At 46.0% G+C, this 26,511-nt stretch overlaps 1 protein-coding gene across 5 annotated transcripts in view; it reads right to left on the reverse strand.

Annotated features, from left to right (window-relative positions):
- Positions 1-26,511, reverse strand: part of RABGAP1L (RAB GTPase activating protein 1 like) — a 1,234,468-nt gene that overhangs the window by 301,939 nt on the left and 906,018 nt on the right. For all 5 annotated transcript variants that reach the window (XM_069231590.1, XM_069231591.1, XM_069231592.1 and 2 more), the window contains one exon: positions 2,883-2,924. In XM_069231590.1, coding sequence (XP_069087691.1) covers positions 2,883-2,924 — 42 coding nt within the window. The remainder of the gene's footprint in view (positions 1-2,882; positions 2,925-26,511) is intronic.

Here is a 26,511-nt window from a genome sequence, read left to right on the forward strand (position 1 = left end):
CTGGGCGAGGAGACTTCGCAGTTTAGCTCTCACTCTTTCCGCAGTGGAGCCGCCACCGCGGCAGCCACACCGGGCTTATCAGCGGATGTCATCATGAGGGTTGGCAGATGGAGATCAGCATTTTAAGAGCGATTTGTGCATCCTCCCCTTCCTAGACAGGGTTGGGGGCACTCTCTGGGCTGCGGTAACCGTTTTGCTTTCTTTTTTCAGCCGATGGGTGTAAGATGGTTCATGTGTGCTGGTGCGGGCATTCGGACATTCTTTTATCCACAGAGCGGCTTAACATTTCCGCAACTCTGGACTTGAGAGGGCCCAGGTGGAGGTAGGCATCCACTGGGTGGGTATTGGCAGGCTTACTTTGGGAGACCTATTTGATCACTTCTTGCGCACCCTTGAGAAAGGTGGGATACTTACGCCGGATATTACTGTCATCCATATGGGAGGTACTGAGATAGTCCTGCTGGGTAGGCGAGAGGTTAGGGAGGCACTATTCTCCACCCTGTCAGGGATTAGGAATTGGGTGCCATCGGCAGCCATTTATGGCCTGAAGTGTTTCCACTGCTAGTGTGGCCTGGGGGGGGGGGGGAGGAAAACAGTCTGGGCTATTAAGGATTCTGTGAAAAAACGTAATCATTCACTCCTGAAGATATTGGCAGGCTCCTCGAGCATGGAACAGCACAATTTGATCCAGGCAGCCAGGGGGTAGTTGTTTCATGGTGATGGCATTTATCTGTTCCACAGGGGTCAGGATCTGCTTATCCCGACAATTTTAAGAGCCATTTCTGATCTCGCTCAGCGCCATTGGGGAAGAGGGCGAGTTTGCCAAGAAGTTCCTCACCCTGTGGTAGGGTACATGGCATGAAAGCAGCAGTGAATAACAAGAATTCTGACTCTTTGACTGGACTGTCCCCTGGGCGGGGAGCTATTTGTGTGGGCACAGGGCTGGGGGGAGGTGGGACTAACCTTCTGGTAGTCCTACACTCTCTCGCCCTGCCCGAGATGCATGGTTTGAACTTTGGGGAGCTGCGTCTGTGATCAAGTACCCCGCAGGGCCGAGGCACTATGGGGTGCTCTGGGATTGTTACTACCCTCTGGGATGGAGGGATGGGAAGGTTGTGTATCAATGTTTGATTTTCAAATGCCTTCTACTGGTTTGCGCTTGGATGCCCGGGACAGAACCTGGAGGATGGTGCAAGTTGGGGCCTGCTGGCACAATGTGGACCGTAGTCTTCATGCCAATGAGTTCTCTAGATTATGTTTGATTGCAAAGTTTATGTGTCTCTGTACCTAATACAACCTTCTGCTTCTGGTTTGTGGTATCTTGGTTTTAATGCTTAAGTGAAAGTCTTATATGGACTTTCTACCTTTCATGTGGGATCTTGTTCTGATTTAATTAAATTAAGTTTAATGTGTGGATTGTAAATAAAGGGCTACATGTTGGAAAACCACAAACTTGCTATGATTCTTGTGGGGGCAAGTTGCACGTTGTGCACACACTATCTAGTGACAGACTGAAGAACCTTACCAGGGCTGTCATAAATTTAGGGAACTAAGGGGCAGATGTATCAAACATTTTTGCTATCGCAAAAATGCTTTTTGGTATGTAACAATTCCAATTTGCGATTCGATAACTTGTTACCGAATCACAAATTGGATTTGCGACTACACACCGATTCGGTATTAGGACGGGGTGTGTCAAGGGCGTCCCTTCCTAATACCGAATCGCAGAGGTATGTATGATTGTTTTGTGACCGTGAATGCGGTTGCTAAACAATTGCAGTTACCACCTACTTCATGTAGGTGGTAATCTATTCGCAAAGGGGAAGGGGCCCCAAGGAAACCCTTCCCCTTTGTAAATGCATGCAAAAACGTTTTTTAAGAGCAGGCAGTGGTCCCACGGACCACTGCCTACTCTTAAAAAATGAAAAGAAAACTTTTCATTTTTAAACACATCCCATTTTCCTTTAAGGAAAACGGGCTGCATTAAAAACAATAAAAAGATTGCTTTATTGAAAAGCAATCTCAGACATGGTGGTCTGCTGAGCCCAGCAGGCCACCATCCCTGTGATTGTAGCCATTCGCAATAGCTTGCAAATTGCGACCTACCTCATGAATATTTATGAATATTTATGAGGTAGGTCCATTTGTGAGCTCGCAGTATGAAATTCCTGGAGTTTCATACATTCCAATAGCAATTACTTAATTGTGATTCGCTAAAAATCGCAATTAGGTAACCGCTATTGTGAATAATGATACATCTGGCCCTAAGGCTCGAGGGCTGTCACAGGGGTAGGGAACTAAGGCTCCTTTCTGTGGTCCCTTGCCTTTCAGGGCCCTGAGCTCAGCTATCAAATGTATTTATAGAATGAAAATGGAGGCCTGGCTTCTTCGAATGAAAACTAGAGTGGGGTCGCACATAAAGTTTCTGCCCTGAGCCACACAAAAACTTCTGACAGGCCGGAACCTTACGTGCATAATTTACATGGTACCAAAGTTTATGTAAAATGTTGTATTTACATATGACAGCACAGAGAGCAGCCGAAGAGGGAATATAGTGTGTGTTTGTGGAGAAACATTTTTAACTTGTTATAGCGCACCACACGGTTCCAATAAGCAGTCGTAAGGGCACACTAACACAGCTTCCATATGGTAACAACCGCTGTAACAACCACTGTAAGTCTGTCATGTTGGCTACCAGAAGCTGACCCTTCAGTTGTGCCTCACAGAGAAAAGGACACATTCTTGGCCTAGACCAATCAGCAAGCAGGAGCACATATACTTTCACAAAAGATGGGACGTGAAGGCCCCTCCAACAAAAAACACATAGACCACAGTCTCTAAGGAACAAACATTCAACATTGTGGATAAGGGAGACGACTTACTTTCAGGAACGCCAGAGCTACGTTAAAGATGATGTTCAAACCCTGCAGGCAAGAAAACATAAGACAAGGTTAATCACAGTTACAAGTAGACCAGTATGTGAATGACAACGATTATACAATTTATACAATTTCCACTACTGACAGAGCGGAGGATTAAGGTGTCAGTCAGATGGAGGGAGAAGCAGTGCGAACATTAAGGGTTTGAGTTATTTTCTGAAGTGTAGGAGCGATGGGACAAATCTTCTATGAGAGGGTCCAAACTTAGGGTGCAAAGGAGAAAAAGGCTTATTCTTGTTTTAGGTCTGGTTTAACACCACTCCTGTTTGCACCCTATTGCTACCAATTCTTTAAAATATTCTTTAAAATATACTGAAAGTAGGCTTTGCTTGTGGTTAGAGGAGTATTTTCCTTTCACCTCATGGTACTTGCTGTTTGGTGCATTCATTTCATCTCTTTTATAGAGCTTGCACTGCACTGCATGAAAGACTATTTTGACCCCCTTCACTGCGAGCACTCCCACCTCCGTGCTAAGCCTTTTTCAGTCTATTTGAAGAAGGTCATGCTTACGCTCCCATAACTTTATGTCCAGATAAGGTATCCATTGCAAATTTGTGTCCTTTTTCTTCAACATCCCGGGGATTCTAAAGGTACCCAGAATTTCTGGATTCCCCAGTAGGGGACCTAGAAAACAGCCAAAATACAGCTGAATTTAGTTTTTGGGGGAAACATTTAGAAAAAGTGCTGCAGAAGAAAGTGTCTGTTTTTCCCCTGCTCATAGCATCAACAAAGGGTTTGCAGTGCTACAATCACCATCTTCACAGAATTCAGGAACAGGCAGACTTGAATCAGAAAAACACATTTTTCAACACAGTTCGGGCACAGCCAGCCCGTTTTTCCTATTTTTTGTGCTTTCACCTCCTTCCAGTTAGTGGTAGAAACGAGTGTGAAACCATTGGTGGATCCCGGAAAGCTGTACATTTCTGAAATGTACACAAAATTGTGAATTCAGCAAGGGGTCATTTGTATAGAACCTCCAGGGCTTTTCCATAGAAAGTAACAGTAGAAATAAAAAATATTGAAATTGAGTTGACAAAAACAGCCCTTTGTGTCTATGCTTTCATCTGTAACTTTTGCAGATTACCAAAACCAATATACCTTTATGTCTGCTGGACCCTTCTGGTTGTGGGGATATATAGAGCATGGAGGTTTACCAAGGACCTGAGGTACCCAGCGCCAATACTTGAGCAGCACCATGCAATGTTTTTTCATTGTGTACCGGGTATACAGCAATTCATTTGGAAAACTATTAAGAGTGAAAAATAGGTGTCACAGTAACCTTTGTATTTCCAAAATGGGCACAAAATATAGAGTTTTGAAGCAGTGATTAGTTACACATCTCTGGACTTGTGGTAGCCATACTAGCAAGTGAATTTGCGGGTGTTGCTCAAAATGTTTTTTTTTTTTTACACACTGTCTTACATTCAGAAACGTACAAATGCAGAGAAAGACAATTGGTAATAACACTTGTACTACTATTTTGTGTTTCCCCCAAGTTGCCCAATAAAAATGGTACTTCACTTGTGTGGGTAGGCCTAGTGCCCGCGACAGGAAATGGCCCAAAATGCAGCATGGACACATCACATTTTTCCACTGAAAAAGTACCTCTTTTTTGCAATGTGCCTACCTGTGGGTTTTGGGCTTTAGCTCAGCCAGCACCTAGGGAAATCTAGTAAACCTGTAAAATTTTAAAAACTAGACACCTAGCGGAATCCAGGATGGGGTGACTTGTGTAGCTCTCACCAGGTTCTCTTACCTAGAATCCCATGAAAACCTCAATTTTTGTCTAAAAATGCGTATTTTCCTCATATGTCTGTAATGGAAAGTTCTGGGAGTTGAAGGGAGCCACAAACTTCCTTCCACCCAGCATTCCCCCAAGCCTCCCGATAAAAATTGTACCTCACTTGTGTGGGTAGGCCTAATGCCCGCGAAAGTTAATGGCCCAAAATGCAACATGGATACAGTCAATTTTTCCACACAAAACTGACCTGTTTTTCGCCAAGGGCCCAGCTGTGGATTTTGGGTCTTGCTCAACCGGCACCTATGGAAACCTAGCAAACCAGTACAGTTTTTAAAACTTGACATCTAGGGGTATCCAGGATGGGGTGACTTGTGTGGCTCTCACCAGGTTCTGTTACTCAGATTCACTTGCAAACTTCCAAAATTGTCTAAAAACACACATTATCCTCACATTTCTGTGATTGAAAGTTCTGGAATCTGCACAGAGCCACTAACTTCCTTCCACCTAGCGTTCTCGTAAGTCTCCGGATAAAAATGGTACCTCACTTGTGTGGGAGGCCTATTGCACGCAACAGGAAATGGCTCAAAATGCAGCATGGACACATCACATTTTTTCCACTGAAAACTGGCCCCTTTTCTGCAATGTGCCTTGCTGTGGATTTTGGGCTCTAGCTCAGCCAGCACCAAAGGAAACCTAGCAGAAATGGGCATTTTTGAAAACTAGACACCTAGGGAAATCCAGGATGGGGTGACATGCGTGGCTCTTGCCAGTTTGTCATACCAGAATGCCTTGCAAACCTCAAACGTCGACTAAAAAAACTCATTTTCCTCAAATTTCTGTGATGGAAAGTTCTGGAATCTCCACAGAGCCACACACATTCATCCACCCAGCATTCTCCTAAGTCTTCTGATAAAAACTGTACCTCACTTGCTTGGCTGGGCCTATTGCCATTGACAAAAACTTATCAAACCAAAGGCAATAGGAGCCCTTGCTTGGGGGCTCCTAATTGCTTTGGTTGGATATGTTCCTGTCTTTGACACTAGGCCCCAACCACACAAGTGGCACACCATTTTTATCGGCAGAAGTGGGGCAATGCTGGGTGGTAGGAATTTTGTGGATTTCTGCAGATTTCAGGTTTCCATCACAGAAATGTGGCTGGCCTAAAAGTAAGGCCATTTTGCCCCTAGGGGGGACAGAAAATGGCCATAGTTCATTCCCATATATTGGGAGCAGCCCTTGCCTAAGAGGCTGTTCACAAAAAAATCCATAGTGTCTAGTGGGGTGGATCCCTGTTTGAGGATCACCCTTCTTCACAGGGATCCACTTGGAACAAGTACCATTGGAAAGGGGAGTCTCTCACTCACAGGTTGCGGGCACGAGCACGGTAGTGGTAGCAGCCAGTTGGGCTATATTTTCTCCACTTGAAGACTGCCAGTCACTCAGGTTTCTGCAGATATTGCAGATACTTCTGGCTCTGCTGTATCTGCAGGCTCTCATAAAATACGAGGGGTAAGTCACTTACTCCAAACGGGCAATTACCCCACTGAGACTCTACCTTTCCTCCTAGTAATCTCCTGGAGTCTTCCTGATATCCTCCTCAGAGTATTTTCAGGTATAGGCTGCCCTTGGGAGGGAACAACCCCTCCTCCCTACCATCGCCTCTGACTCAGTGACCCAACTGGCCACCACTCTACACTCCGCACTCCTCCGCTCCACAATCCCCCTCCTCAGCTTCACATGAGGTCGGGAGATGAAGCTCTGCTCACACCTTCCGGCATGCTTTATTTACCTTTGGGGCCACCCTCCACTTGTCTCTGGAGTCCGGGGGCTCGACAGCGCCCTCCTCTGTGGGTGTGGGCGACCTCCCCAACTGCCCAGGCTCGGCTCAGCCGTGACACTCACCGCACCTATCGCACGGCGCTCCTCCCCTCCTCAGCAGCTCAACCAGCGGCTGGCAGATGACCCTTCCCAACCGGAGGGAGCCGTAGGAAACGCTGGGGAGAGATGCAGGGATGTAGGGAAAGAGCCAGGGGAGGATGCCAGTCTGCCCTCCTGTCTACCCACTCACCCAGGACCGCGCGGCGGCAGCAGACCAACAGAAACAGCAACAGTGAAGAAGCAACAAGGCATGTGCTTGGAAACCAAGGATTCAGAAATAAAGCTGACCCTGTTTTTTATGTGGGCAGCCAGCCATCCCACATGTTACTTACAAGTGCACATTAACACGGACACATAATGGAGGAGGTGAAAACATATTCTTGGAGTGGAAAAAGTGATGCCCAGTACTGGGATCAATGTACTTTATAAGGGGGCTAGAATGCCCAATCTTTCAGATGTAGATATGCTGCACCTCCTCAAAATACACAAACTGCCACCAGTCAGCACCTTAGTATACATGCTGGAAAGTTACACTTCAAGAGTGTCAGAAAGTGAGTAATTAATTTGGAAAGGGGGTATTCTCACCAAAAGAATAAGTACACCCTGGTTAGACAAAAACACTGTTCGTGGAGTATCTCTACTCAATACCTCAATCAATCAATCAAAGGATTTATAAAGCGCACTACTCACCCGTTAGGTTCTCAAGGCGCTGGGGGAGAGGGGGAAGCTACTGGTCATAAAGCCATGTCTTGAGGCGTTTCCTGAATGTCAAGAGGTCTTGGGTCTGGCGAAGGTGGAGTGGTAGGGAGTTCCAGGTCTTGGTGGCTAGGTGAGAGAAGGATCTTCCTCCGGCGGTGGTGCGGCAGATGCGGGGGACGGAGGCGAGGGCGAGGCTGGCAGAGCTAAGATTGCGGGTTGGGGTGTGGAAGGTGAGTCTGTCGTTGAGGAAGGCTGGACCTGTGTTGTGGAGGGCTTTGTGTGCGTGGATGAGGAGTTGAAGGTGATCCTCATTGATACTGGTAGGCAGTGTAGGTCTCTGAGGTGGGGGGAGATGTGGTTGCGGCGTGGGATGTCAAGAATGAGGCGGACGGATGCGTTCTGGATTCTTTGCAGCTTTGTTTGGAGTTTGGTTGTTGTTCCTGCATATAGGGCATTTCTGAAGTCCAATCGGCTGCTGACCAGGGCGTGGGTGACAGTTTTCCTGGTTTTGATGGGAATCCACTTGAAGAAGATTTTGCGGAGCATGCGGAGAGTGTTGTAGCAGGAAGAGGAGATGGCGTTGACCTGCTGAGTCATGCTGCGTGTGGAGTCCAAGATGAATCCCAGGTTGCGTGCGTGGGTGGTGGGTGAGGGTGCGGATCCTAGGGAGGTGGGCCACCAGGAGTCGTTCCATGCTGAGGGGTTGGCGCCAAAGATGAGGATCTGTCTGTGTTTAACTTGAAGCGGCTTGATTCCATCCAGCTGGTGATGGTGTGAAGTCAGTTGTGAAGGTTGTTCTTTGCAGTTGTAGGGTCTTTCGTGAGGGAGAGGATTAGCTGAGTGTCATCTGCGTAGGAAACTATGTTGATGTGGTGGGTTCGTGCAATGTTGGCAAGTGGGGCCATGTAAACATTGAAGAGCGTGGGGCTCAGCGATGATCCTTGGGGGACGCCACAGATGATTCTGGAGGCTTCTGACAGGAACTGTGGAAGGAGGACTCTCTGGGTTCTGCCTGCGAGAAATGACGAGATCCAGTTGAGTGCCTTGTCGCGGATTCCAGCGTTGTGGAGGCGTGTGCGGAGAGTGTGATGACATACCGTGTCGAAGGCTGCGGAGAGGTCCAGGAGGATGAGTGCTGCTGTTTCTCCTTCGTCGAGCATGGTCCTGATGTCGTCTGTGGCAGCAATGAGTGCGGTCTTCGGTGCTGTGGTTTTTGCGAAATCCGGATTGGGAGGTGTTGAGTGCCTTGCTGTCTTCCAGGAACTGGGATAATTGGCTGTTCACGATTTTTTCGATGACCTTGGCTGGGAAGGGGAGGAGTGAGATTGGCCTGTAGTTCTTGGGGTCGTCTGGGTCTGCCTTGGGCTTCTTCAGCAGGGCGTTGACTTCCGCGTGCTTCCATCTTTCTGGGAGGGTGGCTGACTTAAAGGAGCTGTGGATGGTGTTGCAGAGGTGGGGAGCGATGATGATGCTTGCTTTATTGAAGATATGGTGTGGGCAGGGGTCCCATGGTGATCCGGAGTGGATGGAAGCCATGGTGTTGGCGGTGTCTTCTTTGTTGACGGGGGTCCAGGTGTGGAGGATGTGGGTGTTGCTTGGGGCGTTGGGTTTGTGGGTGTTTGTAGTCAGCTGGTGGGTCTGGGGGTTGAAGCTGTTGTGGATTTCTTCTATCTTTCGACGGAAGTGGGTTGCAACTGAGTTGCAGAACTCCTGTGATGGCGGGGGTTCGTTGGAGCAGGTCCTGGAAGTGGAGAGCTCTTTGATGATGCCGAAGAGCTCTTTACTGTTGTAAGCGTTGGTGTCAATGCGGTTTTTGAAGTGGGTCTTTTTGGTGCTGCGGATCAGTTGGTGATGTTTGCGTATGGCATCCTTGAAAGCAATGTGGTTGGAGTTGGTAGGTTCAAGGTGCCAGTTTTTTTCCATTCTGCGACACAGCTGTTTGGATTCCTGTAGGTCTGGGGTGAACCAGCTGGCCTTGATTCTGTGGAGGGTGTTTGGGGTTTTTTTGAGCGGTGCGAGGGTGTTGGTGCAGTCTTCTATCCAGCGATGCAGGTTGGTGGCAGCTGTGTTGGGGTCCGGGGTCCCAAGGGGTGGGGCCCGGGCGAGAGTGGAAATCAATTGATCCGTTGATATTTTGCTCCAGTTGCATCGGGGGGGTTGTGTGCGGTGGTGGTGAGTGACTGGTTTCTGGTAGGAGAAGTGGATGCAGCGGTGGCCTGTCCAGCTGAGTTCGGTGGTGTGGCTGAAGGAGACGTGGTTGCTGGCTGAGAAGACGGGATCGAGTGTGTGGCCTGCGGAGTGGGTGGGTGAAGTGACAAGTTGTTTGAGGCCGAGGTTGTCCAGCAGGTTGGCGGTGTTGGTGTCGTTGTTGTTTTCTAGGTGGAAGTTCAGGTCGCCGAGGAGGATGTATTCTGTGGAGTCGAGGTCGTTGGCACTGACGATGTCGGAGATGGCGTCGCAGAATTGAGAACTGGGGCTCGGGGGTCTGTAGATCAGAGTTCCTTTGAGGGTGGTGTTGGCGTTGATGTGGATTTTGAAGTGGAGGTGCTCGGCGAGGTTGAGGGTGTCATGGGTGCTGCTTGAGACTTTGATGGTGCTTTTGTGGACTATGGCGATTCCTCCTCCTGGTCTGTTGGTGCGATCTCTTCTGGTGATTTTGTAGCCTTCAGGGATGGCTATGGCTATGTCGGGTTCTGAGGCCGAGTTTGTCCAGGTTTCGGTGAGGAAGGCGATGTCCGGTGAGGTTGAGGTCAGTAGGTCCCAGAGTTCAATTGCGTGTTTGTGGATGGAGCAGGTGTTGAGTAGAATGCAGCTGAGGTGGTTGTCGGCACCTAGTATCTTTGCCACAAGCAGTGGGCAATTCCCCAGATAAATGTGAGTTCCATTCAAGCATTATCAACACTTTTAAAGTCAAGAAAACAAAACAATAAAACTTACAAAGACATTTAGAAAACTACAGGAATATCTAATGGGTGAAAGACATCAAACAATCAAAATCAGATGAGGCGAACCAGCAATACACTTTTTTTAAAGGTTTAACGCAAACAGTGCCTAAAAATGTGAAGCACGAATGTAAATGTTAATTTCATGGTTTACCAAGACCTGAACCCAAGAGGGGCTTCATGCTGCCTCATTTTATTCACCAGCAGTAGCGAAGATACCAAAGTTCTTTCCACCCAGGGTGCCGACTCTGCCCGAAATGCTGGTGCTGCAGACTAACGCTAGTTCTCAGTTAGGACTAAATGGGAAACATACTCATCCAGGGAGATACTTAAGCATTTCATGATTTTCAACAGAAACAGGCAACCATAAATACGCCACCTGGCTCTAGTTGTAGAATAAATATGTGCACGTCAGTGTTTTACATCTCCACTGGTATGGAAATGGCATAACAATGTCTGGGTGTCTACATCTATAAATGTTCAAGATATTGCTTTAATGTACTTCACAGGGGTTAGCCAGGCATATGGGCCTCACACGTTATGCAGTGTTTTAGAAAAGTTTAACAAAACTAATTTCCCCAACCCCATGGGTTTTCTTCCATGGTTGTGGGGTATTTTTTTTAAATTTTTACTGTACCTCACTACCACGATATTCGTGGTGGAGAAAGACAATTAAAAAAAACAACAACAGCCCATACTGTCTTGGGCCGTCGAAAACATGTTTACGCCACGGTAACTTTTACTAAGTCGGTGTACACCTGGCGGCCCATCTGACTCATAACTGGGCGGGCGGGCTGAAAGTTTGGTGGACAGGGTACCGTTGTGACAGAGTACCCTGTCCATCAAACTCTGAATCAGAGATCTTTTGAGGCATGGGCATGGACTATTGCCTAAGGTCCCCACTTTTCAAGCCCAAAATGGAAACTGAACTTTGTATTTGATTTCTATCTATTCTATTTCTCTATCTAAACCCGTCTCCTCATCTGCCTCCCATCACCTCTAACTCTGTCTCTAAAAGTCAGTGTCAACTTAAGGATTTTTGGGATCTCCAGCAAGACGTATTTCAATTGTTTCTGTATGACCTTGTTTAAATGTAATATATAATTTAGTATTACTTCTCGCGTGGGCTCAGAGCACTTCCAAATGACATCCTCCTAGCTCACATTGAGGATTCGGGGTCTCTGGCGGCTGCTGGCACCAACGACCCGTCTCGGCAAATTTGGGTTACTTTAATCTCTAGCTCTGCGTGCTATCTTTCTGTCACCCTGCATTACGGTTTTTAAGTTTAGTGATTGATGTCTACGCACTGTCGGATTCAGAAGAAAATTGTCCATAAAAAAATAAAACAAGCATAACAAATGCACTGCCTATATCCTACCCAGTCGCTAGAGGACAGTATAACACAACGATAGATTGAGAGCTGAGTTCCCTCTTAGTGACAGACAGCAACAGATCAAGCTTACTTCGCACCCACGAAATGGGGACGTACAAGTGCTAGCCCACCCTCGGTTACAACAGGTAGGTCACATGTAGTAGCGGTTCATGATTCCCTCACACGCTGAATATGTATAGCGATGGTGCCCTAAGAGGGGGGCTTCCGTCACACTAACGGCAGATACGACAAAGACGACAGGGGGGAAAGAAGTCGCCGACAAACAGGCAGCTAACGTTTTCCAAAAAAAAAAAAAAAAAACATACACAAATACAAGTTCAGCAGCACAGCAAACTTAACTCCCACACAGAATGAACATGCACACTAAGGGCAGAACAAGGATACGCCTCTCACACTGACAGCAGACACGACTAAGGACGAGAGGAACAGCACAGACAGTGGGTTACTCTCAAACACATGCAGCCGCTCCAGCAGAGAGCAACTGTGCAGCAGGAGCCCTTACGAACATACACACAGAAGGCACAGTCCAGCCAACCGCAGTGCATACAACCCTCGCAACCAAGGCGGAAGTGCTAGGGAGGGCGGGACAAGCTTGGTGAACCCCGAGCAGCAGTCCGTGCTTCACCCACACAGAGCAGGAGCTGTGCAAACCTCCACCCAGGACACCACACGGCACAGCCAGGGCCAGACTCAGACTCTCGCTTTCCACACGCACGGCCTGGACAGCAGGGCAAGCTTTACACATCTGGGAAAGGCACAGCATTCCATTCCAGCAACCCACCAGGCTTTCCTTAAAGAAAGAGCAGGTCCTGTGCAGGTAAAAGATGGATTCGCAAGAGCAGCACTGGCTAATATCATAGCACTGCCTGGACTTCCACACGTGTTTACCAACACACCCACCTCGCCCCTGGGAAAAACATGCTAAGTAAGATACGAATATCATTAAGAAAGCTGGCATGCGGGGGTGGAAACTCGAGGCTCACAGGGGGCACACGTACCCACGGGAGGACTTGCTATGCATGTTTTTTTTGTTGTTGCTTCACAGTCAGTGGATGGGGCCTGATAACACAGCCCCCACCCACCCACTGAGCGAAAACGGGTGAAGGGTGAAAGATGGAAGCCGGGAGCCGTGCACCGGGCTGGCAACCAGATCACCTTATAGAAACAGTCAAGGGGACACACTGGGCAGGTTGGGCTGCGGCTAGCACGGCAAGGAAGGATGGAGGTGTATTCCCCAGAAATGCCCATCACTGATGATCCTGCGCTGTCCCCGTCCACTTTTTCTCTTCTTAAAAACTCCAAGTGCATAGCGTCGCACCTCGTTCCCGGTGGCAGGCTTCTATGGATTGCATGTTTTACTGATGCAGGCACGACTAGTGGGCTGGAAATTTTCACATTCTTAGACTTCAATAGTCATTACGTGCTGGCACTTCTTGCAGCCTGAGGAATTCCCCTAACTGACCCAAATGTTCTCTGCCACAGCCACTCAGGGGTGAACTCCCAAACTTTATAAACAGTGGCGTAATCAGACTTGAACCCCTCGCCCCCGAACTCACTCATGAGCTCTCAGGCCAGGGCACTGTGCTGAGGGGACCCTTGGAGCGGGGACCTTTGTTACGCAACTGTCTATAAATTGTTCATGGGGCAAATATCCCCCTCTGCGGCAAAGTCAAGTCGCATTGGGAGGGCGATCTGGGAGAGGTGTATTTACACCCCTATTTGCACATTCTGCGGTAAGCACTAAATATAAATAAAATATTCGCATAAGCTTACACATTTTAATTTATTCAATGTTCTCTGCTATACTCTAACCAGGCTACACATCATTGACCCCACGAGGCGTCTGGCTGTTCCAAGTGCTCTGCTGACCCACCTGACTTCTTGCACTTGGCATAGTTATGTCCACCCTTTAACAGGTTTGGGGGGCGGGACGGGGTTGTGCGGACTTTTTACTTCCTTCCCACTAAAGTGCAGAACAGGATCATGGTGCTGGGATATGTCACTAATGTCCAGGGCCGGAGGCTGCGGTGGGCTTCGACCAGGAGGGAAATAGATGACCTGGGGGGTCGCTGTGTTTAGCAATAACATAAGATTTAAAAGCACCTACTGCAGAGTTCTTTCTGCACCCAGCATTCAGGCAGCAATGAAAATGTCAAGGTAACTCTTGCGATTAAAGTTCCTGCTCTAGAGAGAGATCGAGTTGTGTCTAGTGGCAGTTTTGACTCGCCATAAAGTAGAGTAGAGGGTTAATACGCCTGCTGCATAGAACAGATCTGTATTTTACGTGGAGAGCTGAGTGGATTAATAAAGCCAGCCTTTGCTAGCCTTTAAAACAAATGAAATGTATGTCAGAGAAAGGCTATAGAGAGATGAGGGGCACTTTTGCAGGTGGTTGTGAGGGAATCCGAGGAGAAGGTAATGGAGTGGACACCAAACAAGATTGTCATTCAGGGCACCACCAGCCCTAAAGCTGGCCCTGCTAATGTCTCAGTATTGTTAGAAGTCATGGCGAAATGTCAAATTGCCAGGGCCTGGACAAGCGGTCTGAAGACCCAAACATAAGATTAGCTGAAAGATGCAGCGCCATGCAATGGTCTTTCAGAGACATCTATGACATCAACTAGCCTACAGAGGCCAGACTGAAATATATATAGGGGCCATATATGGTGTATTTCATGCATGTAGGCCAAACAGATATTTAATAAAGACCTTTAAGTGTGCAGGTATCCCCCATTGATGGTAACATATACCGTCTACATATATATGGAGGAGAGAAGAGAGACTTGCTGATATGGCACATTAACCTGACTATCTCGTGCCATCAATCTCTTGCAGGTCTCAAGCCAAGGATCAGTGATGAATTCTTTTAAAATGAGAACTGTGGCAAAATGCCTTAACTGGGCTAACTAAATGTCAAAGCAACTTACCGATATTTCTTCTGTATTAGATGCTTTTACAAATTGGGACTGTCACGTTGTAGCATGCCACTTTGTCTGTGGGATGACTTTGTGACTGGGGTAGTGGGTGTGGCCATATGTTTTTTTAATCTATCTGATAATGCCCTGCCATGAAGTTGTTAAAACTTCAATAAACACATTAAAAAAATAAAAAATGAGCTGGTACATCAGAACCATCAACAGTGCAAGCATTCCTGACAAACAAGTTACTTACCTTCGGTAACAATATATCTGGTAGAGACCTATTCTAGTTGCAGATTCCTTACCTTAGAATTTCCCCCAGGTGTCAAACTGGATCCAGAAATTTTTCTTCAAGCAGTATTCCTGCGCATCGTCGATCGACTCTGAGTGTGCCGGAGGCATCGTGGTTGCCGCGATGATGTCGCAGTCATATATAGGTGCCACCCCGGTGCGCTGATGTCAGTTTCTATTCACAACTTTCCATGCAAGTAGCGCAGAGCCCCGAAGAACACTAAGAATGGTGCAGCAAAACTAGGGCCATTAAAGGGAAGTTCCTGTCCTTTGAAATCAGTTCGCAGGTGGGGAGGATGGGCGGGTCAGTAAGGAATTTGCAACTAGAATATGTCTCTATTAGATATATCGTTACCGAAGGTAAGTAACTTGTTCATCTGATAGAGATCTCTAGTTGCAGATTCCTTACTTTAGAATAGATACTCGAGCAATAACATCCCCAGTGGTGGGTTGCAAACTAAGATCACATCAAAAAGTCCTGCAAGTCCGAATGGCCGAAGTAACCATCTCTGTGGACCTGACTATCCAGGCAGTAATGTTTACTGAACATGTGCAGGTATGCTCACTTCGCTGCCTGGCAGATATCCTGGACTGGAACTCCGCGTGCTAATGCTGTGGTAGCAGCAGTTGCTCTGGTGGAATGAGCACGCACACCCTCACGGGTTGCTTTTTCACTGAAGCGTACCACATCTTGATGCAGAGGACTACCCATTGCGAGATGGTCCTCTTCTGTACCACCCTTCCTTTCTTCACATTCACATAACCCACAAAGAGTTGATCGTCCACCCGGAAATCTTTGGTACAATTGAGGTTGAATGCCAATGCTCTTTTTGGATCCAGGCAGTGGCGTCTCTCCTCCTCATGAGAGGGATGGGGGTGTGTGTAAAAAGTAGGCAAGGTGATTAATTGTCTTACATGAAAAGGTGTCACCACTTTGGGAAGGAAGCATCACATTGTCAGGATGGACAGCTAGAAATGGTTGCTTCAAAGAGAGAGCCTAGAGCTCACTCACTCTTCAAGCAGAGGTGACGGCAATCAGAAAGGCAGTTTTAAGAGTCAAGAGCCACAGGGGACAGTTGTGGAGCGGCTCAAAAGGAGCACATATGAGATATGTGAGGACCAAGTTCAAATCCCAATGGGGCATTCTGAATGGGATAGGAGGGAACATGTGGGTGAGTCCTTTAAAGAACCTCCCAAAAATGGGAGATTTGAACAGAGAAGGTTGGTCTGGCAGCCTTAAAAAGGCAGAGATAGCAGACAAATAACCATTGAGGGTGCCCAGAGAAGAGCCCTGCTGGGCAAGAGAGAAAGAGAGAGGTGCAGAAAGGGGATCAACATATTTGTTGATACACCATGCCACAAATTTGTTCCAACGACAGGCATAAACTGTTTTGGTGGAGGGACGCCTGGCTGCCAAGATAACATCACAGACTTTGGGTGCAAGGTCGAAAGCTGTCAACTGCTGCTGCACAATCTCCACACAAGGAGGCAGAGACTGGACAGGTTCGAGTGAAGGACCATCCCCTTCTGCTGCAACAGGAAATCCTCCTTAAGGGGCAGTCTGATCGGAGGATCGATAGCCATGTCCAATTGCTCAGGAAACCAGACTCTTCGTGCCAGGTCCGGAGCCACCAGTATTACTTGGGCCCGGGCATGCTTGATCTTCTTCAGAACTATGGCAAGAAATAGTATTGGCAGGAAGGTGTAAAGGAGGCTTGAGCTGTACTAGAGAAGAAAAGTGTTGCAGAGCGAGTGCTGCCTTGGAAACTCCAATGTGCAAAACAACTGACACTGTGCGTTCTCTGTAGAGGTGAACAGATCTAACCAAACTCTAACCAAGACTCTCCCCACTGCTGAAAGAGATCTTGTGCCACCTCTGGATGGAGACGCCATTCATGATCGACTATGCATTGACGGCTGAGTTCGTCTGATCTGGCGTTCAGAGAGCCTGCCAGATGTTGAACCACCAGGGAAATGCCCTGGCATTCCAGCCATGTCCAGAGATGAAGAGCATTTTGACAGAGGGTCAACAAACCCACTCTGCCCTGCTTGTTGCAGTACCACATGGCGGTGGTGTTGTTGGTGAACACCTGCACCACTTTCCCTTTGAGAGAGGGAAGGAATGCTTTCAATGCAAGTCGGATCGCCCAAGCTCCAAAAGGTTGATAGGAAGACCAGATTCCTCTGGAGACCAGAAGCTTCTGATCTTCGCCTCTCCCATGTTGCCGCCCCATCCCAGGAGTGATGCATCTGTCACTACTGTGAGATCTGGTTAGGGAAGGGAGAGAGATCTGCAGCTGAACCAATCTGGATTCGGCAACCACCACTGCACATCTAATGCAGTCCCCTCCAAGACCTGGACCATGTCGGAGAGATTCCCCTGATGCTGCGCCCACTGGAACTTCAGGTCCCACTGCAGAGCCTGCATATGTCATCTGCCATGTTGGACCAGCAAGATGCAGGAGACCATGAGGCCCAGCAACCTCAGAGTTATTCTCACCGAAATCCAGGATAGAAGCTGAAACATCAGAATCATAGCACAAATATCCTGGACTCACTTTTCAGGAGGATAAGCCTGAAACTGCACTGTGTCCAGAACAGCTCCAATGTAAGGGAGCATCCGAGAGGGAGCCAGGTGTGACTTCGGCACATTTATTTATATTGAACCCCAGCGAGTGCAGGAGGTTTGCCGCAGTCTGGAGGTGGGAGACGACAGCCTGGGGCGAGTTCGCCTTCAGCAGCCAGTCGCTGAGGTAGAGGAAGACTAAAACCCCTAACCTGCGCAGATGAGCAGCAACCACTACCATCACTTTTGTGAACACACGAGGGGCGCTGGAAAGGCCGAAGGGGAGCACAGTAAACTGAAAGTGCTTGTGATCTACCATGAATTGCAAGTAATGTTTGTGGGCCGGCAGGACAGGAATGTGGAAATAGGCGTTCTACAAGTCCAAAACTGCATTTTCAACAAGATTGAGAGAAAAATAAAAAATAAACAATCATCTGCAAAGCCAATAGGTATGACATTGGTGGTCATCCTTTTGCTTTTGTCAATGCGTGTCTTTTTTTGACATAGTTTTTGTAAAACGTTATTGTTGTGGGAGCGGGCCAGTCCCTCGTCATTACAACAAACATTGGCAAAAAGCACTAATATTTTTGGTCTGAAAAAGCACACAATGCCACAGAAGTCTCTAGCACTGAACAAAACAACTTTGTGTACCAATATGCTCCTTGGAAAGAGCAGAATACTGTCACTTACAGTGAAGCCCGTCTATAGATGGAAAGAGAGAGAGAGAGACTTGTATGAAAAAAAAGTCTTGGTTAACTTAAGACCTAATCAGGGGCCCAATCCTTAAATAAAATTATAAGAGTGCACCAAAAATATATATCCCCTTATACCAGTGCCATGGAAGCACCATGGAAGAAGTTTTATTTCTGCCAGTGTCAGGAGTAAATTTCCAACCTTTCTCAGTGTAGGAAAAGATTAGAGAAGAGCTGGTGAAAACCCTTAAAACAACGCGCATTCCATCCCTGGAACTATCGCCTAACACTACCTCCAGCCTCAGTATGTAGATTTGTGGAAAGGTGGCAAAATGCTGGAATTGCAAGAATTCAAACCCTATTATTTAATGAGTCCTGATATAATCAGAGAGGCTATTATCAGAGCTCTTATTTAAAGAGATTGCTGCCATAATTTATTGTCGCACTACTTGGCACCAAAGGGCCAAATTGATATATATTTTTTTTTAACATATTTTATTAAATTCCTCACCCCTCCAGTTACATTTTTAAATATCACCCAGAAAGTACTTAACAGTTCAAGGATGTTAGACACAGGCCTAACTCTCAAATAAGTAGTTTTGCTTGAAATATTAGGTCGCCAGCCATTCATTAAAGCAGGCGCCCCAACCAGTCAATCACAAGATACCAGTAGCTCCCACATATTTGGCAGCCTTGAGTTTATTTTTTATCTAAGCACAAGGTCACATTTTCCTTTTAAAGTTAAGGAAAGGCTGTTTTATTTTAGATTGTTACCATCAGATTGCAGAGAGCAGAGCCTGAAAATCAGCAGTGCTCAGTCAGATTTATGATGCAGTCTGGGGCACAGGGGTGAAGAACTGAAACTCTGAGGTATTTAACTCTTAAATAAAAGCCCTTGTCAATGCAATATTGGAGTGTGAGAACATTATTATGTTTCTGAATGCTGTTAAATGGGAGAAAATTCAAATGAAGTTACCTTAATGATTAAGTTAACTTTTCATTTTAACAGTCTCCCATTTCAAAGTGTCACATTTACAAACAACAGGCCTCTTGCTCCCAGTGGCCAGCAGACACTGTACCATGAGTATAACTGAACAAGCATTTGTAATGCAACAGGTCTTGCATTTGTGAGCCTTAGAGCTATTGGTGTTGTAAATTACAATGTTTTTGTATATATGTGTACATGAATAGTGGCACTTCAATACAATTACTGTTAATTTGTTCTTAATATATATTATTTGTGATTTTTTTCTGATTTAAACTCTTTGTTCGCAAATACATCTGAACAGGTCAAAATGACAGTAATGGTTACAAAATACCCACATAGGACCAATCATGTATGTAAGTGTACTTGTGCATCAAATAATTCTTAACAGTGAAATTAGCGGAACTTCAACACATTAACCATTTAATTATTCTTAATATATATTATTTGCAAGTTTATCTGATTTAAACTCCTCGTTCGTAAATACATCTGAACAGGTCAAAATGACAATAATGACTACAAAATACTAACAGAGGAGCAATCATGTATATGAGTATACTCATGCATCAAATAATTTGTAACAATGAAAGATCCTCGCTCGCTATCACTTGTCAACCAATGTTCATGACACTGATAACTACACAATATAGCTAGCGGCTAATCAAAGGCCATATATTTTCACACTTATTTTCACAATGTTATCATTCCATTATTCGAACAAAATTTCTTATGTTAATCATGTTATATATTCTTTGCTGCTTTATCTAATTTGAACCACATCCTTCGTAAATGCGCCTAAAAAGCCAAAACGACAATGATAGCTACATAAAATCAACAAGTGGCCTAACATATGTGTGTAAGTACTCATTTAGTAAAAAAATGTTTTATCTTCATCATCTAGCTATCGGCTGGTTAAAAAAACATAGTTTTATTTTATCTGATTTCTCAATAGATATAAACAACTGGCCCCATAAATTCAAAAGTATCTACTTTTGAATATATGGAACACTCTAAGCCAGCCACTGTTTTCTGAATTCCTAAATTCATAATCTGCCAATAGCAATGCACTATTTAGGATTAACCATATCATGCTTGTTGCCCAGCTAGGTTGCAAAGATATGATAAAACTTTTAACCTTTTCAGATGTGCATATAGTTACTCACTCTTATTCAGTCCATTTGGTTCCTTAATATCAAATGGTATTATATATTTAGACTCAAGTATCCTCAACTTCTTCTCTCTATCTCCTCCTCTCGAATTCTTCGATATTCCATCTATTACACTATATAAGAGATTCTTAACATCTCTACCTGTATCTCTTGAATATGTCTGGCTACTGGATAACTATCATCTCTGTTCAGAACTGCTCTTGGATGTTGCAGAATACGTTTATGTACTTGTAGTTTGGTGCTCCCTATATACATTTTGGGACAGCTGCATTTCAAAGAGTATATTACATAGTCACTTCTGCACGTATATGCTTCCTTGATCTTATGTGCCATTTTAACTTTGGTGTCAATTGTTCTAATACTTTCTCCATGTTTACATGCCTTACATTTCAAGCATTTGAAAAAAACATCTTTGTGATCCAACCTTCCTAAATCTTTGAAGGAGTGTATCCCTTATTGGGAGTTATTATGAGCAAAAATAATTTGTAGTACTGGGAGCAATTTTGCCGAGGTCCAAAGAGATATGATAAGACTGAAAGAGAGAGGATACACAAATAACACATTAACAGATGCAAGTAGGAAAGTAGGTCAACGTTCGAGAGATAGTATTCTATTTGATATATCATAGAGTAAGATGAGTAAATCAGATAAACAGCAAACCTGCCGTTTTATAACCACCTGTAGTATTGCACACACACAAGTAAGAATGATATTACAAAAAACACTGGCACATGTTGAGAAGTGATCCTATTATAGGGGAAGGTATTAAGAAAAATCCACAAATTACTTACTGTATTCTCTTTCTCTAGAAATTTCCCAAAAGAGACTGGCACTCCAGAAGTGGTTTGGTAATTTATTTTTAGACGTAAAAACAGTAAACAGTCAGAGTATTGGAACAGCCTATATATATAATTAAATGTTTACCCACGGATTACTGAAACAAACTAAGGGCTAATAGTTCTTTCTGGAGTCCAAAACGTACATAATAAGCAACAAAACAAAGTACTTTAGTAATAAAAGGAGAAAAACAATCTGAATGAAAAGCAAAGAAACTCACAGCAGATACGGTACAGGCAGCAGTGCAAGCCTCACTTACACACAGAGCAAATACAGCACAGACAGGCCGCTGCAGCGAAAGCTTCCCTTACACACAGAGCAGATAGAGCACAGACAGCAGCAGTGCAAGCTTCCCATTACACACATCAGAAACAGCACAGCAGCAGTGCAAGCTTCCTTCACACATAGGAGATACAGCACAGCAGCAGTGCAAGCTCCCCTCACATACAGCAGATACAGCACAGACCACAGCAGTACAAGATTCCCTCACACACAGCAGATACTGCACAGCAGCAATGCAAGCTTTCGTTACACAAAGCAGATACAGCACAGGCAGCAGCAGTGCATGCTTCCCTCACAGAGAAGGTACACTACAAGCTTCCCTCACACAGAAGGTACACTGTAAGCATCCCTCACACAAAAGGTACAATGCAAGCATGCCTCACACACAGCAGATACTGAATAGCAAACAATGCAAACTTCATTCACACACAGAGCAGATACAGCCCGCAGCAGTGCAACCTTCCCTCACACAAAGATACAGCAGTGGTGCAGGCTTCCCTAACACACAGAGCAGATACAGCACAGGCAGCTGCACTGCAAGCTTCCATCACACAGCAGATACACCACAGCAGCAGAGCAAGCTTGTGTCACACACAGCAGATACACCACAGGCAGCAGTGCATGCGCCCTCGCACAGAAGGTACAATGCAAGCTTTCCCCTATGTAGCAGAAACAGTACAGGCAGCAGTGCAAGCTTCACTCCCACACAGAGCAGAGACAGCACAGGCAGCAGCAGTGCAAGCTCCCCTCATATGTGGTAGATACAGCACATCAGTAGAGCAAGCTTCCCTCACACGCAGCAGATACAGCAGTGGAAATGTCCTTCATACACAGCAAAGGCAGCAGCAGTGCAAACGTCCCTCACACACAACAGATATAGCACAGCAGCAGTGCAAGCTTCCCTCACACACAGGGCAGATTCAGCACAGCAGCAGTCCAAGCTTTCCTCAAACAGCAGATACAGGCAGCAGCAGTGCAAGCTCCCCTCACACACAGCAGACAGCACAGCAGCAGTGCAAGCTTCTCTCTCAGAGATTGTACAATGCAAACTTCCCTTACACAAGGTACAGATACAGTGCAGGCTGCAGTGCAAGCTTCCCTCACACACACCATATACAGCACAGCAGTAGTGCAAGCTTCCCTCACACAGAAGATACAATGCAAGCTCCCCTCATACCGAAGGTACAATGCAGGAGTCCCTCGCAGATATAATACAGGCAACAGTGCAAGCTTCCCTCACACACAGCAGAGCAGCAGTGCAAGCTTCCCTCACACACAGAGCAGATACAGCACAGCAGCAGTGCAAGCTCCCCTTACACCAGTGCAGATACAACAGAGCAGCAGTGCAAGCGTCCCTCAAACACAGCTGATAGAGCACAAGCAGCAGCAATGCGAGCTCCCCTTAAGACACAGAGCAGATACAGAAAAGGCAGCAGCGGTGCAAGCTTCCGTCACATCCAGCAGATACAGCACAGCAGCAGTGCAAGCTTCCCTCACACACAGCAGAGATATAGCACAGCAACAGTGCAAGCTTCTATCACACAGCAGATACACCACAAGCAGCAGCAGTGCAAGCTTCCCTCTCAGAGAATGTACAATGCAAGCTTTCCTTACACAAGGAACAGATACAGCAAAGGCAGCAGTGCAAGCGTCCCTTACACACACCAGATACAGCACTGCAGCAGTGCAAGGTTCCCTCACACAGAAGGTACATTGCAAGGTTCCCTCACACAGAAGGTACATTGCAAGGTTCCTTCACACAGAAGGTACAATGCAAGCATCCTTCACACACAGCAGATACAACACAGGCAACAATGCAAGGTTCACTCAAACAAAGCAGATACAGCAGAGGCAGCAGCAGTGCAAGCTTCCCTCACAAACAGAGCAGATACAGCAAAGGCAGCAGCAGTGCAAGCCTCCCTCACACACAGAGCAGATACAGCAAAGGCAGCAGCAGTGCAAGCCTCCCTCACACACAGAGCAGATACAGCAGTGCAGGCTTCCCTCTTAGAGAAAGTACAATGCAAGCTTCCCTTATACGAAGAACAGATACAGCGCAGGCAGCAGTGCAAGCTTCCCACATACACACACACACACACACACACACACACACCAGAAACAGCACCGCAACAGTGACTCTGGGGAGGATGATGGGCGTTGGATGGGGCAAGGATCTAATACGACATGGGGATCAGTCTTGGAAGCCTGAGCTTGATAAAACGATTAGCACTGGCTAATTTGTGCAGATGGTGGGTACGATGGTGCGGGATGCGTCAGAGATTTGGGAGGGGGTGCAAGGTACTATGACAAAAACAGGGTTCTGAGGCTCAGGGCGCCCCGCCAAGCATTATTTTATATTGCCCATGGGCCTGCATAAAAAAGGGTGACTTTTGCAGCTGGTTTCTCGCCATTACTCAAATTGTGAACATCTGGTCCAATAAAGGCCAGGTCTGGTGTACTGTAGGGCACTGTGGGGCTTTGGCCCTCTATGCTAATGAGGCAGGACAAGTCTGACAATCTTTTTTAGACAGCTACGTACTCAGTGAGTTAAATTGTGCAACACCACTAAGTTTAAATGTGGCGCATACCAAGCTGCCCAGACTTGAGAAGGCTGCCTTTCTCTGTGGGTAGCATTGAGGCCGAATAGTCCCTATGTGGTAGTCCCATAAACAGAACACCCACCTCACAACAGGTGTGCATGCACTGAGAGGACGAATGGGGTCAGAACCCAGCACTACACCTCGTTCTATGACATAATAAACCAAAGTGTGATAGGTTCAGTGCTGTGTGTAAACCTGGATAAATCATAGAATGCGGAGCACAAACTCATCTGCTAGGTGCACAAAATGATTCAGTTTCTTTTCACTCCTAAGTGGTAGCATTCAGCGACGGCCGCCACATAACACAAGGGCAGGGGGAGCAGAGACGAGGTAGAAATTAAAACAAGAACAAAAAGAACTTACCTCGCCTCCTGCCACCTCACGCTCCTCTTCTTGTGGTGTCTCAGCATTAACTGTTGGGACACCAGCATAGGCTCCACAGCAATCCTGGCGCTGCTTTCATGCAAATCCTTGCATGAAAGCAGTGCCAGGATTGGTCTCCAGCCTGGATAAAAATGAAGTCATTTTTTGAATGGGAGAAATTTAAAGTGCAGAAAAATGTTACATATTTGGAACATTTTTACAGAACAGTTTTATACACCTTAAATTTCTCCCATTTAAAAAAATGGTTGTATGTTTGTGTTATACCTGTAAGGTATGTCCTTTACCACAAGTATATACAACACAGGCTCTCAGTCACACATTCACATATTTCCCTTTCATACGCACACATGCTCATATATCCCCAAAGACCATGCTCTCACTGACGTACATGGCAGCCCTGTCATAGTGCCTCTAATCAAAGTATTTTTTTCAAACCATAGTATCTGGCTCTATGGACATTAGGCTTAAAGTCAATGAAGCTGGGTGTGGGTATGTCTGGTAACAATGTGCAAGTTGTTCAGCATTAAAAGACAATAATCATTGGCTCTTAACTAGGCAAATTGGAGGGAATAAATGTGCATTCCTACCCATAGCCAGATATCTACAAAACATATCCATATAAGGGCAACACAAATAATGTGTGCCAAAGAGTCAAGTACATGGGATGACACTCAATGGGAGACCTATATTATCACCATGGCGGGGTGGTTGGTAGAACCGACACCCGGGCTTCAGTAAAAAGAATGCAACACCATACTCTGTAGATTGCCATTAACAATCACCAGTATGCCACTTTCCTCATAACCAGATGAAGAAGAATATCCCTTTAAGGGTGCCTATATCCCACAGAAGCCTCTGGCATTTGGAGTTCAAAGGCCACAAGCAGAAAAAGTCAAACATGGGAACTTATAGATAAAAAAAAACCAGAAAATACAACATGTCGCTGGTGTGTACAGGTCGGAACTTCTACAAGTACAAGGGTAGTCAGAATATTTTGTACCTAAACGTAGCTATAATGGTAACCAAATATGTAAATAGCATATATGGCTTGGAGTATTGTAAGTGCAAAACAGTTGGCTGGGATACCAAGTTTACAAAAATGAACATCAAAGAGGCCACATTAAACCCAGATGCTGTAGTGCTCTTTTCTTTCATCAGGATGGTGGAGTGTTCTTCATTTCTCTGCCCAGGGTGGTATTGGGCTCTTTGTCCAGAGTTATCGAGTGTTCTTTTCGTCGTCCAGGCTGAGGGAGTGCTCTTCTTTATGCACTGTAGTAGAGTGCTCTTCTTTTCTTTGTCCGAAGTGGTGGAATGCTCTTATTTTCTTTAGCCACACTGGTGAAGCGATCTTCTTTTCTTTGTACTGGATTGTGGAATATTCTCTTCTTTGTGCATGGTGGTGAAGTGCCCTTCTTTTATTGTCCAGATGGTGGAGCGTTCTCTTCTTTATGCAGCAGGGTGGTGGAACGATCATCTTTTCTTTGTGGTGGATGGTGGAGTATTCTCTTCTTGATGCAGGGTGGTGGAACGATCATCTTTTCTTTGTGGTGGATGGTGGAGTATTCTCTTCTTGATGCAGGGTGGTGGAGAGATCTTTTCCTTGTCCAAGGCCGAGGAGTGCTCTTCTGGTCTTTCTGCAGGATGGAGAGTGGCAGAGTGTTATTTTTTTCTTTGTGTAAGGTGAAGGAGCGTTCTTCTCTTTTTGTCCAGGGTGGTGGAGTGATCTTCTTTTCTTTGCCCTGGATGGTGAAGTGTTTTTTTTTTTTATTATCCAGGGTGGTGAAGTACTCTTCTTTGTCCGCTGTCCTGGACAAAGAAAAGATGAACGCTTCACCGTCTTCTTTTCTCTGTGCTGTGTGGCGGGGTGCTCTTCTTCGTCCAGGGTGGTGGAGTATTCTTCCTTTCCTTCTGTAACTTTTGTTTGTCCAGGGTGACAAAGCACTTTTCCTTTCCTTGTCCAGGGTGATTGAATGCTTTCCTTTTATTTGTCCAGGGTGGTAAAGTGCTCTTCTTTTCTTTGTCAATGATGGTGGAGTGCTCTTCTTTTCTTTCTGTCGGGTTGTGGAGTGCTCTTCTTTTCTTCTTTTCTTCTGTCGGGTGGTGTCCAGGTCTTTGTCCAGGGTGGTGGAGTGCTCTTCTTTTCTTTCTGCCGGGTTGTGGAGTGCTCTTCTTTTCTTTCTGCCGGGTGGTGGAGT

This window comes from Pleurodeles waltl, chromosome 4_2 (genome assembly GCF_031143425.1).
Source record: "Pleurodeles waltl isolate 20211129_DDA chromosome 4_2, aPleWal1.hap1.20221129, whole genome shotgun sequence".
Classification (NCBI taxonomy): Eukaryota; Metazoa; Chordata; class Amphibia; order Caudata; family Salamandridae; genus Pleurodeles; species Pleurodeles waltl.